Consider the following 13,550-nt stretch of genomic DNA (forward strand, 5'->3'; position numbering starts at 1 on the left):
TTGTCAGAATAGTTGTTATTAAAAAGTCAAAACCAATAGATGCTAGTGGGGATGTGGTGAAAAGAAGAGGCTTATACACTTTTGGTAGGAGAATAAATTACAACAATCTCTATGGAAACTATATGGAGATTTCTCAAAGAACTAAAAGTAGACATACCAAAAGAAAAAGAAAGTCATATTATAAAAAGGACATCTGTAGGAGATCTGAGAAGAGCAAGATGACCAAATAGAAACCTGCAGCAATCATCCCTCCACATGAACACCAAATTCAACAACTAGACACGCAAGGAAGCACCTTCAGGGAAACCAAAAATCATGTGAGTGATCTCAGTACCAGGTTTCACATTCAATCAATGAAAGAGGCATTGACTGGGGCAGTAAAGAGCCTTGCACACTATCCCTCCTCCATCCGCAGGCAATGCCACACCAGCACATCAAGCAAAGAGAATACATTTCCCTGAGTCAGAGAGAATGAAGTGATTGTGGGACTTTGTATTGAATTTCAGAGGAACATAGCACAGGTCAGAATGCTGCCAGTGCCCACAGAGGGAGCATTTGGACCCACCCAGCCAAAGAGAAATTCTCTGTCCTGAAACCTTAGTTCTGACTACGTCCATCAACTGGCTGAGAAAAAGCAGCCTGGGGCCTGAAATAAATTCGTAAGGCAGTGATTTCACAAAGGACACCATCCTTGGGTAGTTCCTGTGCCTGTGCTGGTTCCGATCCAGTGGGCTTGAGGTACACATGACCCAGAGATACACTAATGGTGGTGGCCAAGACAGTGCTTATGTCACCCTTCCCACAAACCCTCGCAGTGCAGCTCAGGGAGAGTCTTCTTCCATTTGGGGAAAGGAAAGGAAAAAATTCAGAAGACTTTGTTTTGCAACTTGCATGCCAACAGCAAAATAAAGTACATAGCAGACTCCTAAGGCCCTGGATTTAACAACATAGTCCATGAATTACACTCCTAGAATCACCTTGAGCCCGAAAGATACACTCTGCTATTAAAGGAAAGACCCAGTCCTGGCAGGATTCACAACTTGCTGACTAAAGAGCCCTTGGGCTAGCATAAACATCAGGGGGAGCCAGGCAACAGTCACCATGGGCTTTTGTTGAGATTGGCTGGGGTCCAGTGTGACCTAAGCAAAGTCTTAGCTATGATGACCATGAGGGAGTGCCCACATTGCTCCTCCCCCAACTCCACCAACTCAGCACACAGAGTGAGGAAAGAGAATGACAAATTTTCCTCATAATCCAGGAAATTCTCCTATATCATTCCCAACTCCACCAAGCCAGTACTACAAGGATTTAGCAATCGTCATATAATTACTGGACGTGGGGTTCCCCCTGTACTGATTCACCTGTAGTAACCAACAAGTTACTTAACAACACTCAATTTCCTTTGAATATCTGGAAAGCCTTCCCAAGAAGCTCATGTTAAATGGAGCCCAGATCAAGAAGTTTAAAATAAATAACTGCAAGATGGTGAACCAGAGGCACCACTAGCCAGAGCATCTCTGTAAGAAGGAGGAGCTTTAGATGAAAGAGAAAGAACAAACAGACAAACGAACACAGATTGAGTGACAGTCTAAAGGAAGGGTTTCTGAACCTACAGGAGACTCCACAGGAAGAGGCTGCAAAACACAACTGGAAGGAGAAAGGCATCAGTGGGGATTAACCCATTAGAGGCTTGGAAACCTACAAGAAGGGTAGGTGGAGGAGGAGTTAACATCCCCCTCCCTCACATCTCAGACTGTCGGTGGGCTCCAGAGCTGCTGGAGCATCCTTCTGCCCACCTAAGCCCAGAGAATGTTGCCACCAGTGAGCAAGGAGCTCCTTAAAAACAGGAAACCAGGCTCCCAGCCTCCCAGGACACCTCCCGACCTTCTGGGAGTCAGCTATTCTCCAAGAAATACAGGTTCCAAGCAGGATCCTTGCAAGACATTTGGAAATAATAGAGATAGAGACAAAGTGTAGTTTAAAATGATGGGGGAGGCAGAGGTCCTCCAGCATTCCCGTGAGCCAGGAGTCACTGAGTGAAATCCTGCATCAGTATTTATTGGTACAACAATTAGCTGTTAGCGGTTACAGATATATGTGTACAGATCATTCATTTAGGTTTAAAGGCTCCCCAAAGGTTTCAAGAGATCCTTTAATTAATTCTATCTACGTGAGCAAATGGTTACAAAATTTTTCTAAGATAAACTTCTTAAGCACTAAGTTAAGAATAGACCTAGCTGAGTATACAAGTTAAAGATAAAATTACCAATTAGCAATAAAGCTAAAACAGAAATATACAGACCATGTATTTCTTTATCTAGTTTGTCATTAACTGAGACATGTGGTCAAGAGCGAAGCAGGAATTGTCCATGAGGCTAATTAGCTTTAGCTACAGGTGCCTGCTGGGCTGGCATCCTTTGATCACTTCCTTAACCTGTGACCCTATGCCGAGCTCCGCCTTACACAAGCTCCAGGTGCTGGCCTGCAGGCCTCGAGACAAGCATAGCCTTGCAGTCACCCCTGGTCAGTGGAATGCCTCCCCTGTTGCTAAGCAGCTTCTGGAATGTGAACTAATATGCTCAGTTTCCTTCAAGCAAAGCCCTGAAAAACTCTTGAAACTTTCCATGTCTCTTAATTCTGTATTCCAACAACACCCCACAGATCTGAGCTGGACAGTAGGTGTCATATTTCTTGTCTACCACCAGACACCTTTGTCCTCCCTAGGGGGCTTCAACCCCTCAGGTTCCATATTACTCACTCCCACATAGACATTGCTCAACTTTGTCCCAGACTACAGGAGCCACAGGGGCCCTGTGGGTCCCAGGTGATCTGCATGAATCTGATACCCCATCATTCTGGACAGACTGCCTCCTGGAGAGAGGGCTGGAGATGACCAGAGTGGATTTTCCTTCAGCCAAACTCTTCTTCTCTCCTTTCCCTCCCCAACCCATCGCTGCCAAGAGAAACAAACGGGCGACCACATGGAGGCCTCTATAGGAAACAGGGTTCACACTTTTCCTTATTGGTCCTGCAGTGGAGAGAGGGGTAACACAGACCATGAGCTCCCTGTCTGCTAGCCATCCCTGGTGATATTTCCCCAGCAACTCCAGTAAAGCATGGAACTACCAAAGGTGGGGGGACAGAGAATCAGCTTCGGTACCCCATGGATGACTTGGGAACAGCATCCACATCCCTGGTATAGTCAAGAACTGGATCCCAGGGATGGGCCCACACACCAGATCATGTATGCCCAGGTCTCAATCGTATTGCCCGGAGGCACAGAAGAAATATTTGTGAATAAGTGTCATGAAATGTGGGTGCCTGCAGGGACAAAGAGGAGAGTGCAGTGGAGGTCCTAGATGTAGTGTGCTCTAAGGGCACCCCTTCTTACATGGGAGGACCGCACTTCCAGCTGAGGCCAGGATCCTGGGAAGGGAACATCCTGGCTTGCACAACAGTTGTAGGGGACCTTGGCTGGTTTGAGGGCCTAATGGCAGAGGCCTGGGAGAAACCATGTAATAAAGGAGGGTGGAAAGGAGTGAGGCATGCTCTAGACTGCCAGATTGAGGGACTCAGATAGCCCTGCCTCCTCACACAGACTTTCTGGTTGAATGGGGCCACTTGAGCCCCTCCCTGGCAGCTTTGTCCAGAGGTAGGGAGCAGATCTTCAACCCTTGTTAATAGCATTTTTCATCTTGATGGCAAGTTCACCACCCAAGCCAAACATGCCCACCCTCACTCCCCCACCCACAACTGCTGTGGTGGAAAGTAAGGGCACACTTGGAAGTCCCAGGGTTCATCCAACCACTGGGGGCATGAGAGTGCTTTTCTTGAGGGACTAGACCTGGTCACATGACCCCCCCAAAAAGCATTGCAGCTTGTTCCTTCTGGCAAGCACCACCTACTAACAGTGAAGTCAATTTGTACATCTTTTTACTGCATTTACTGACTCATCATATGGGCTGTAATTGATGCTCACCTCCAAGCACCACCTACTGGTTCAGAGAATAAACTGGGCATGTCATTCTCTAAACAAAAGAAAATCCAAAAGTAAGAAGCAATATCTGCTCCAGATGAGAAGGAATATGAGACAGAACTCCAGAAATATGAAGAATCAAAGCAAAAGGACACCCCCAAAAGGGGACACCACATCTCTGGCAATGGGTAACAACCAAAACCAGAATATTGAAATGACACATAAAGAATTTTGAACGTGGATTATAAGGAAGCTCAACGAAATACAAGATAACAAGGAAACCCAACACAAAGAAAGGACCAAAACAATGCAAAAAATGAATAAAAAAAACACCAAAGAGACTGAAATATTAAAGAAAAAAATCAAACACAATTTCTGGAAATGAAAAAATCATTCAAGGAATTACAAAACACAGTGGAAGACCTTAAGAATAGGTTAGATCAGGCAGAGGAAAGATTCTCAGTACTTGAAGACAACACTTTTTAATTGAACAAGTCAGTCAAGAGATGGAACAGATAAGCAAGAGGAACAAGCAAAGCCTACAAGAAATATGGGATTCTGTAAAAGGCCTAACATAAGAGTCATAGGAGTCCTTGGGGAGAAAGCCAAAGTAGCTGACTAGAGAAAAAGCTTGCTGGACCATCCCAGCAGAACAGTTGAGGATTGGACTGAGAGCAGAGAGTGATTACCGCTTGGAAGTAGACTTCGGGGATAGATACCACTGGAGTCCAGGAACACCACCAAGAAGAACTGAGTTACTGAGAGAGGAAGATAGAAGGGAGTTATTGGCATGTCCTGGAGCCCAGGGAAATGGTAAGGGTTTTCTTTTCCCCTCCCCCGCCCAGAGGCCTCAGGGCAGCAACGAGATGCAGGGTTCTCATCCAATAGGGGAGTGCCAGAAGAGACAAGGCAGTTGGCATCTCTGCATGCAGATGCCATCTCCTCTGCACTCCCCGACTCCTGGCATCACAGGAAGTAATTTTGGCTCAAGCAACTCCTAGCCATGAGGCTGCACCCACACCATCGTAACCACCAAAGCACCTTGTACTGAGTGACTTGGTTCCACACAACAACACACTCCCAGCTGAGCCTGCCTTGAGCCAGAGAAGCGCACTCCCAGACCCCATTCCAAGCTCAGCCTGCCTGGGTCAGCAGAGCTGCCACCAGGGCTCAGAGAGGCAGACAGACAGGTGCCACTCCAAACTTCAGAGTGGTGCAGGAAGTCCACAGCCCCTTCCCCAAACCATAGCAGCCCTGGAGTTCTCTGTGCTCAGTAACATGCTTCAGTGCCAGGGGCACTTTTCCACCCACAGCCCTCAGTTTGTGATCTTGCTGCCTACAGGTGCTTGGTGTGTTCAGCTGCTAATTGTGCAGACAGAAGGGCAGGGGCCATGGGGGAGAGATCCAGTTCTAAGTTCAGGTGGCAAGTGAGAACCCATGCCCATTGGGAGGGTGTGGAGGAGCACAAGAGAGCAGGGTTCTATGGGTGAGCCCCATGCCTCCTTCCCCACTGAGAAGTGCCATATTGGAGTTGGCTGTGCCATTGGGATGCAATTTGCATAAGTACTGGTTCCTATGGAAACCAAATGCCTTGAGTGCCACAGGCTGAATCAGAGCAACCGTCCCTATCCCCACTCACTTTAATAGAGAGTTAAGCTTGAACCAAAATTTCCTTTAGCTGCCATTATTCTCCCAGTGGGAGCATCACTTTAGTGGTGACTTTGGGGGGTAGAGAGGCCCACCCACCTTGCGTTGGGGTCTAGTGGCACAAAAGCAGTGTACAATTGGAGATCCCCCTATCTATCAGTGATGTGCAGAGACACATGCCAACAGGCCAGATACACAAACTGTGGGGAAGCTTGAGAGCCCACCTTGGGTGGAGAGGAAACAAAAGTGGACCGATCAGAGGGAAAAGTGACCAGGTTTGTAGATAAGAATGGAAAATCTGGCCAGAGGCCTCAGCAATCACATGAGTAGGCACCTGCCATCAGGAGCAGCCCTCTAATCTTCCAGAGACAACTCTCAACTCTGTATCAGTGGCTCCCCCTAATGGCCCGATAAGCAAACTCTGAGCCCCATGGAAGCCCACACAACCAGGCTACTGCACCCCAGCTGTGATCCATCTTGCTCCTCCCCCTACTTAAGGAGGGAGCAGGGTCCAAGCAACACCTGGAAGCTAATGGCCCCTCCCAAAGCTTAAGGCATTCGTATACCCCACCTGGTGGACCAGAGCCTACCATGGGCACAAAGGATTACCTCAGTAACTGGCTCCTCCACACAAACTAAAAGCAATGACAACAGGAACAACCCCATAGCTAAACACAGTTCCTTCCATCTCAAGCTAGTAAGGAGCAGTGGATTCGTACCCACAAGTACAGTCCACAAGCTTGAATCTTAATCTGGGGGACCGAACTCCCTACACTCCATTGGGAAGAGGTGAAGAGGAAGATAACAGGTCAGAGGTAACACAAGGGTTTCATCAAACTTATGTAGAATGGTTTTCTCTGACCAATTTTCTATTATAAAGTCATATGTAAACCACTGCTAAATTTTAAGAGAATATACTATACAAAAGGAGATTCAGAGTAGTAAAATTAATTTCACAAGAAACCACTTTACCTTGGTATCGACACTGCTTAAATCATCAATAGTCGGGTAGGTGGACATCCTTTAGAGAAAAAATATACAACAAAAATAAATGAGGTTATCGCCTTAAAATAAAAACATCTACAGGGTTCTATCTAGGTGCACTCACCCAGAAAAAATAAAACAACATGAAAGGTCAGCTATCTAGATATTAAATGATGTTTCTTGATATAATTATTAGTAAAATTTGGTCTCTGTTTTAAGAAATATTCTAGTTACTTACTTCTGTCTTCACCTCTCACAGTCTATGAAGTAGTCAATGAAGACTTACTTTTAGCTTCATAAGAGATATCGACCGCCAATATATTAGCAAATCCCGAGTATAATATGTCTTCACAAATTGTCTGTTAACTTAGTGACTGACATGACTCTTCTTACCTGAACTGGAAGAAACCTGATAACCTGAAACAAGGTAGAAAAATATGCTGTCCCTTCTCCATTACATGTCTCTGTTTCAAAGACTAATCTGTGTAACTCAGAAAATCGGGAGGCTTGCTTCTTCAGGAAGGAAAGCACCTAAGAAGGCCTTATATCTCCCCTTTACTCTAAAACCATACAGGGAGTTCCAGGAAACATCTGAAATGTTTGAAAGACAAATGTACAAAAGTAAAAAAAAATTATATGTTGTTATTGGGGATATTCTTCCAAGAAAAAGTACAAAATTAAAAATTATATTACCCGATTATTTTGCCCATACAGGTCATTCCTTATTCAGGTCTATATAAACTAGCAAGCCTTTAAAAACCTTCATAGACACTCAGATACTCAAGGAGAGAGACTACTGGAAAAGGAGAATCCTGGTAGTCATACTTCTATTTCCCAAAGTACTATCTAAGTACCTTCTTATGGGCTCCTGATTCCAGGTCCTTCTTCTGGAGGACTCCATGGCAGTCTTCAAACTTTTAATCTTCAGTCTAATACAGCACAGGTTCCTGAAAAATAGGCTCAAATGACCAAGAGCAGAAACCCTCTATTTCCCTCATCCTGATAAGCAGGCTAAACGAGTCTCAGTCATCCTCTCCCAGGATAGGCACATTACCAGCTACCCCAGCTCCATGACTGATTTCCCGGCAAATCTTACCCCGTCTCTACTCTACATGTACATGGGAAAGACATCAGTGAACTGGGAAAAAGGACAGAGGTGAAGGGACACGTGCCATGGGCCACAGACCTATGTAATTCAGCAACCACTAGCCCCCTAGTACTCAAGGGGCTGTAAGCCACCCCTGTGTAGGTTGGAGTGGAAGTAGATGATACCACATTCCTATCTGCTACAGAGACTCTTCCCAGTGGCTCAAATTCTTTTAACATCTTTTGACAGAAATTTCAAGTTTGCCAGTTCCTCCAATTAAACAAACAAAAACACAGCAACCTGTTCAGAACTCCCTCAAACCCTCTATTTTAATGTGCCTTTCTAGATAAATCCCAACATCCTTTCTCATTCATTCATATGATTTCTCTTTATCACACTTGTCAGAAGCCCCAATATTCTGATCTGTTTTCTTAAACCTGTATTTCTCTCCAACCCAGCATTGTTCTTCTTCAAAATTGGCCTTCCAATGCTAATTCCACTCTTATCCACTGCCACTGGGTTCAGCAGCTAATTTCATTCTTATTCTCTTCCATTGGGTTCCCTAGATCTACTCTCCATTTCTATTATTAAAACACTCACCTACAAGATGATGAAAAAGGAACAGTACTGGGCTTGAATGAAGAAACATGAGTTCAAATCTCATTTCTGCCTCTGATTATATCCAAATAAATCACTTAAATATCTTGGGTTTCAATCCTTTGTTATTTACCAAAGTAAAAAGTTTCAGGTATGCTATCTAAACAACTACTTGACCAGGATGTTAAACACAGATTAAAGTACCAGAGGACATTTTTATTAGTCCCTAAGATTCCTTAAAATCATGAATTTCTATGTGCTTTGCATTCTCTGTTTAGAAAAGTAGGGAATATTTAACAGGAAAAAAAAACAATAAAAAACCAAGAAATGCAAAGTAGAAAGTAAAAAAATATTAAGACAAAATTATAGAAAATCATGGGAGAAAAAAAGATTCTAGGAAAAAAAAAAAAACACGTTCATGGGATTAGGCAAGGATACCAGCCTAATGGGAAAACTAAACTGGTAAGTCATTAAGTAGAAAAATCAATTAGAAAGAACTTCTAAATAGCTGATAAATAATTAACATAACATAGCGTATATGTAGATAACCTTCACTTAAAGTAAAACAATTCCTCTCTAGGACTTGCCTGGTCTTGCTTATGTAAAACCTATCGTCCTACAACCACAGTGAAGTGAGATCTGCCCTAAAACCTTTGAGGTTAAAAGGAAGGACCACTGTCATTCTCAAATACATCAGGACATGCTCTTGGAATAACCAGATTTCTAAGAAGAACTCTTGATGAGAATTAATATATAACTAAATCTGACTTTCTAAATTGATCTAATTTGTACCTGTACCTTGATGCAATACTGCACAGGTTTCTCTTGATCTATGCTAAAGGACAAGCAAACACATTTGGGAGCCAGTCAGGCTGATAATCAAACTATGGGATCATGGAGCAATTAATTAACTTCTTGGAACCACAGTTACTTAATCAGTAAAAAGTAATAGCATGGATTCTTTGAGAAGCAGTTGTGATGACTATAGAAGATATGAAATGTTAAGCACATAATGTGGTCTGCAGCCCAGAATAGAACACTGAAAAGTTAGGTTATTTTCTCTGCATTCCCTTAGTTATCATACAATTTTTTTAAATCTGCAAAATCCTACCTGATTGTAGAGTCTTCAGAAATTCCATCCACTATTAAAAAAAAAAGCAAAGTATTTTTAAATCAACAACAGACAAATATAGAATATTAAAAGCATACAAGAGCATGGTGTTATGTGCCTATAAGTTCAGCTACTCGAGAGGCTGGGGCAAGAGGATCCTTTGAAGGGTTCGGAAATAAGACCAGCCTGAGTGACACAGCAAGGCTCCACCTTCACAAAACATAAATAATTAATGCACACTTTTGTATATGTTTTAGATTTTGGACCAAAATAAGAAAAAGACTCATGCTTTGTTACAAAGGATTCTTTTGGGGTCATATCTGAGGACTATACTAGTATTAATATTATTGATACTATTGGTAGGCAATCAATACATTAGTAACAGTTGCCTCCCCTCCTTTGATTTATCAAATGCAAGGGAGACTGGAATTTTTCAAAATTTGATACCTACAGGTGAACCGCTGTGTACAATCATCATAATCCCAACTGAAACCTACCACAGTGACAGAAACTGGTCTCACTAGCAGAGTCAGTATTGTAAGAAGACAGTGTCAAACTTAAACAGCATGATTTCTGGACTAACAGACTGGGAGATGTAATCACAGAGTATACAGCAGTCCCCCTTGCTGCTATATGTTCTCACACCGCAACAGCATTTATCAACACAAAGGACTTCTTTGACCAAATGTGGTGGTGGTTCAGGGGCTCCCCATGAACACTCAAGCAATTCATTCTGCTGGAGACGCCTGTTGAGAGTCCTCCAATCCAGTTCCATCACTATCTTCAGATCCCACAGGTTGGGGCTCAGTTCCCAAGGCTGGCTTTTTCCCACACCAGTAGCAAATGTGGGCCTCCAGAACTTCTGAATGATCAGATTCAAGTCCAGGTTCCTGTAATACCCTCTTTGGGTTCCACTAATTTGTCAGAATGGCTCACAGAACTCAGGCAAACATGTTGCAAAAGATATGGGTGAAGAGATGCATATGATAAGGTACGGGGGAAGGGGTAGAGCAATTCCATACCCTCCTGGGGCACCACCCTAGAACAGCTTCCACATATTCAGCTATCTGGAAGCTCTCTGAACTCACTCCTTGGCTATTTATGAAAGCTTCATTACAGAGATATGACAAATTAAATCATGGGCCATTGAAGATCACATTATCTTCAGCCCCACTCTCCTCCCTGGAGGTTGGAGGTAGGGTGGAAGTCCCAGCCCCCTAATCATGCCTTGGTCTGTGATGACCAGCCTCCATCCTGCAGCTACCTGGTGGCTGCCAGCCATCAGTCAATCCTTCACACACAAAAAGATAATCACTTTGGAGAGTACAAAAATTTTAGGAGTTGTATGCCAGGAAACCAAATCAAAGACCACATATATATTTCATAATATCACATCCCCTGTTTTAAGTGCCTGCATTGCCATAGTAACTTATGCACAAATATCTGTTAAACATTCATTAACAGTAAAAAAAAAAAAAGTAAACAGCATTGCAACTTAATATGGATCATGCAACTAAAACAACTACCATGTTATGCTATATCATTATATTATCTGCTATTAAATAAAATTTTAAAACCACTAAAAATTAAGTTGGGGTGTAACTGCTGTGCAGAACAGATTTTATACAGCAAGGATGAGACTGCCATCCTTAGAAAGGCCTGCTTGCAAGGCTGGCCCATGGCTGGGATCCGGGACATTGGCTTTGAGAGGATTCCCACCATTCCCTAAGTGAAAAGAGCGGCACACTGTGCCTAAAAACTCTTCATATAAACAATGTGACTTACTCTGAAGAGCGGCTTTCCTTCTGGGAGTCTGGAAAACACTAAAAAGACTCTATATGAATATCCATTAAATTCAACATTTATAGAAAAGTGTTCACCTTCCTTGGTGAACTGCTGCTCTTCTCTATGCATATGCCATATGGTTTGTAAAACAAAATGTTACTGGAGCACAGTCATGCCCATCTGCTTACATATTTTCTATGACTGCTTTCACACTACAATGGCAGGGTTGAGTAGATGTGAAAGCGATAACACAGCCTTAAATATTTAATACTAGATCCTTTAGAGACAAAGCTTGCCCATGCCTGATTTAGACCATATGCAAAATGCCCTAAAACTGAAATCCCACCTTAAGACTCCCCTGCTCAATATTCTTCAATGAATCACTACAACAAACTTTAATGGCTCCCTACCCAGTAGCCATTCCTTCTTGTCTCTTGCTGGAGAAACACAATTCTATTTCAATATTTATCATCTTAATACCCCTCCCTGGCTCCAAAAAGAGAAATAATTATTCTAAGCTAATCACAGTAATTACATCTGTTTCCCAGTGACTGATTTAAAAATGAGCATATGGTGTGACCCACCTGATAAAATGTTACAGGGAGACCACTGCATCCTTCCCACTTTTCTCCTGAGTTACAAAAAACATATGAAGAAAAGCAGCCCTTCCCACCTTTAGATACTATCTTGTAAGAACATTGTGTTTGGAACTGGTGCTAATGAGCCAACCAGGAAAGGAGCCATAAGCACAACAGTGCCAAGAGCACCCTTGAAAGAGGGACAACAAAGTGGATCCTGGTGGCATTACTGAACCACCAAAACAACTTGGTTCCTATTGTTTCAGCCTCTGTTCCTTAGGTCATCCATTATTTGCAGCCAAATGCATTCAACCTGAGAAATTTCCCATGGCCAAAAAAATAAGATCTCTCCATTTCTACTTTTTAGTGTGGAAGCATTAAAAAGTCTTCCACAATCTTGTCTTAGCTAAGTGTTCATCTCATTCCCAAGCATTACAATTTTATGCTTTTTGCATAAGGAAAACTGAACTGCTCACACACCCTGCAAAGTTCACTCATGCATCTCAGATTTTGCACTTGCTGATCCTTCTGCCAAACATGCAATCTTGTCAGCTGTTCCTTCTGCCAAGCATCATTCTTCTGTCGCTCTACCTGGCATGCTTACCTGACATGTTACCCAATTTTTTAAAGCATGAATTCCTTGCCATGGACTTAAACTGTCTGGCACATATGTAACATGGTAAGTACATTAGAAATGGTAGTTATGAGCTCACAGAGGGCATCAGACACATAGTAAGCACTGAATAAAGTAATAAATAATAAAAATGACAATAAAAATATAAAGCTTCTGAGTGTATTTCTTAGACATTTATATTTGGTAACATAACAAAAATGCTTATTGCCTAAAAGACTCTTGAGCATTATTTGTCAACTGGTCAAGAAAATAAATGAATGAAAATGATTTTTGACAATTCTGTTGAAAAACCACAGACATTACTTCCTAGGACAGCTCTATTTTATTATGAGAACCCTAAGGACTGAAACTACATCTATCATTGTCTACTGCAACTTGCAAAACCTAACTTATAAAGGCTCTTTCATAAAGACGTACTAAATTAAAGGTGTCTCGTACGCTTCAGATTAGCAGGTGCTTAAGTTGTCACACCTAGGGAGAATAGTACCATTTTTGCTATTGTGAAATGTTTGTGTACTTTTATTACAATTTGTTGAGCCCAAAGCAAGTCTGTTGGAATACTGACTATGGTAATCTTTTGCCTAATGGTAACAGGGTATCCTATTCTAATAAAATTACTGTTATCATGATAGCTATCTGGCAGATAGAAGAATATATATCTTGTTTTAACAAAGTAAATATATCTCATGCAGTTTCAATTTATTTGGGATGAGGTCGATAATAATGAGACCACATTAGAATAAAAATATGTAAGATAATTTGTGCTTCTCAACAAGTAATATCTGACTTTTGTACTCAGTATCTTTAAAAATGAATCTTCTTCTGACACTACTGCACACTGGCTACTTTTTACAGTTCTTATTGCTATTTGTTCATACCAGAAAGCTATTTTTGAATTGCCAGTATTAAAGATAATTACTTCCTTAGTGACAGGAAACACTATGTAATACCCTTGATCACTGAACAACAAGGATTTGAACTATAGGGGTCAACTCATATGCATATTCAACTCATATGCATATTTTCTTCTGCCTCTGCCACACAGAAGCAACAACACCAACTTCTATTCCTCCTCCTCAGCCTACTTTGTGTGAAGACGATGAGAATGAACACCTTTCTGATGATCCACCTCCACTTTATGAAAGTAAATA

The 13,550-nt window shown here is 42.3% G+C and overlaps 1 protein-coding gene across 1 annotated transcript in view; it reads right to left on the reverse strand.

The window, feature by feature from the left end:
* The window catches only part of LOC123637497 (ankyrin repeat domain-containing protein 26-like), a 57,351-nt gene that overhangs the window by 19,122 nt on the left and 24,679 nt on the right, over window positions 1-13,550 (reverse strand). The window contains exons 9-11 of the mRNA XM_045550654.1: window positions 9,403-9,433; window positions 7,462-7,554; window positions 6,596-6,644 (exon numbers count right to left, since the gene is read on the reverse strand). Coding sequence (XP_045406610.1) covers window positions 6,596-6,644; window positions 7,462-7,554; window positions 9,403-9,433 — 173 coding nt within the window. The remainder of the gene's footprint in view (window positions 1-6,595; window positions 6,645-7,461; window positions 7,555-9,402; window positions 9,434-13,550) is intronic.

The sequence above is a fragment of the Lemur catta genome, chromosome 4 (assembly GCF_020740605.2).
Source record: "Lemur catta isolate mLemCat1 chromosome 4, mLemCat1.pri, whole genome shotgun sequence".
NCBI classification, from domain to species: Eukaryota; Metazoa; Chordata; class Mammalia; order Primates; family Lemuridae; genus Lemur; species Lemur catta.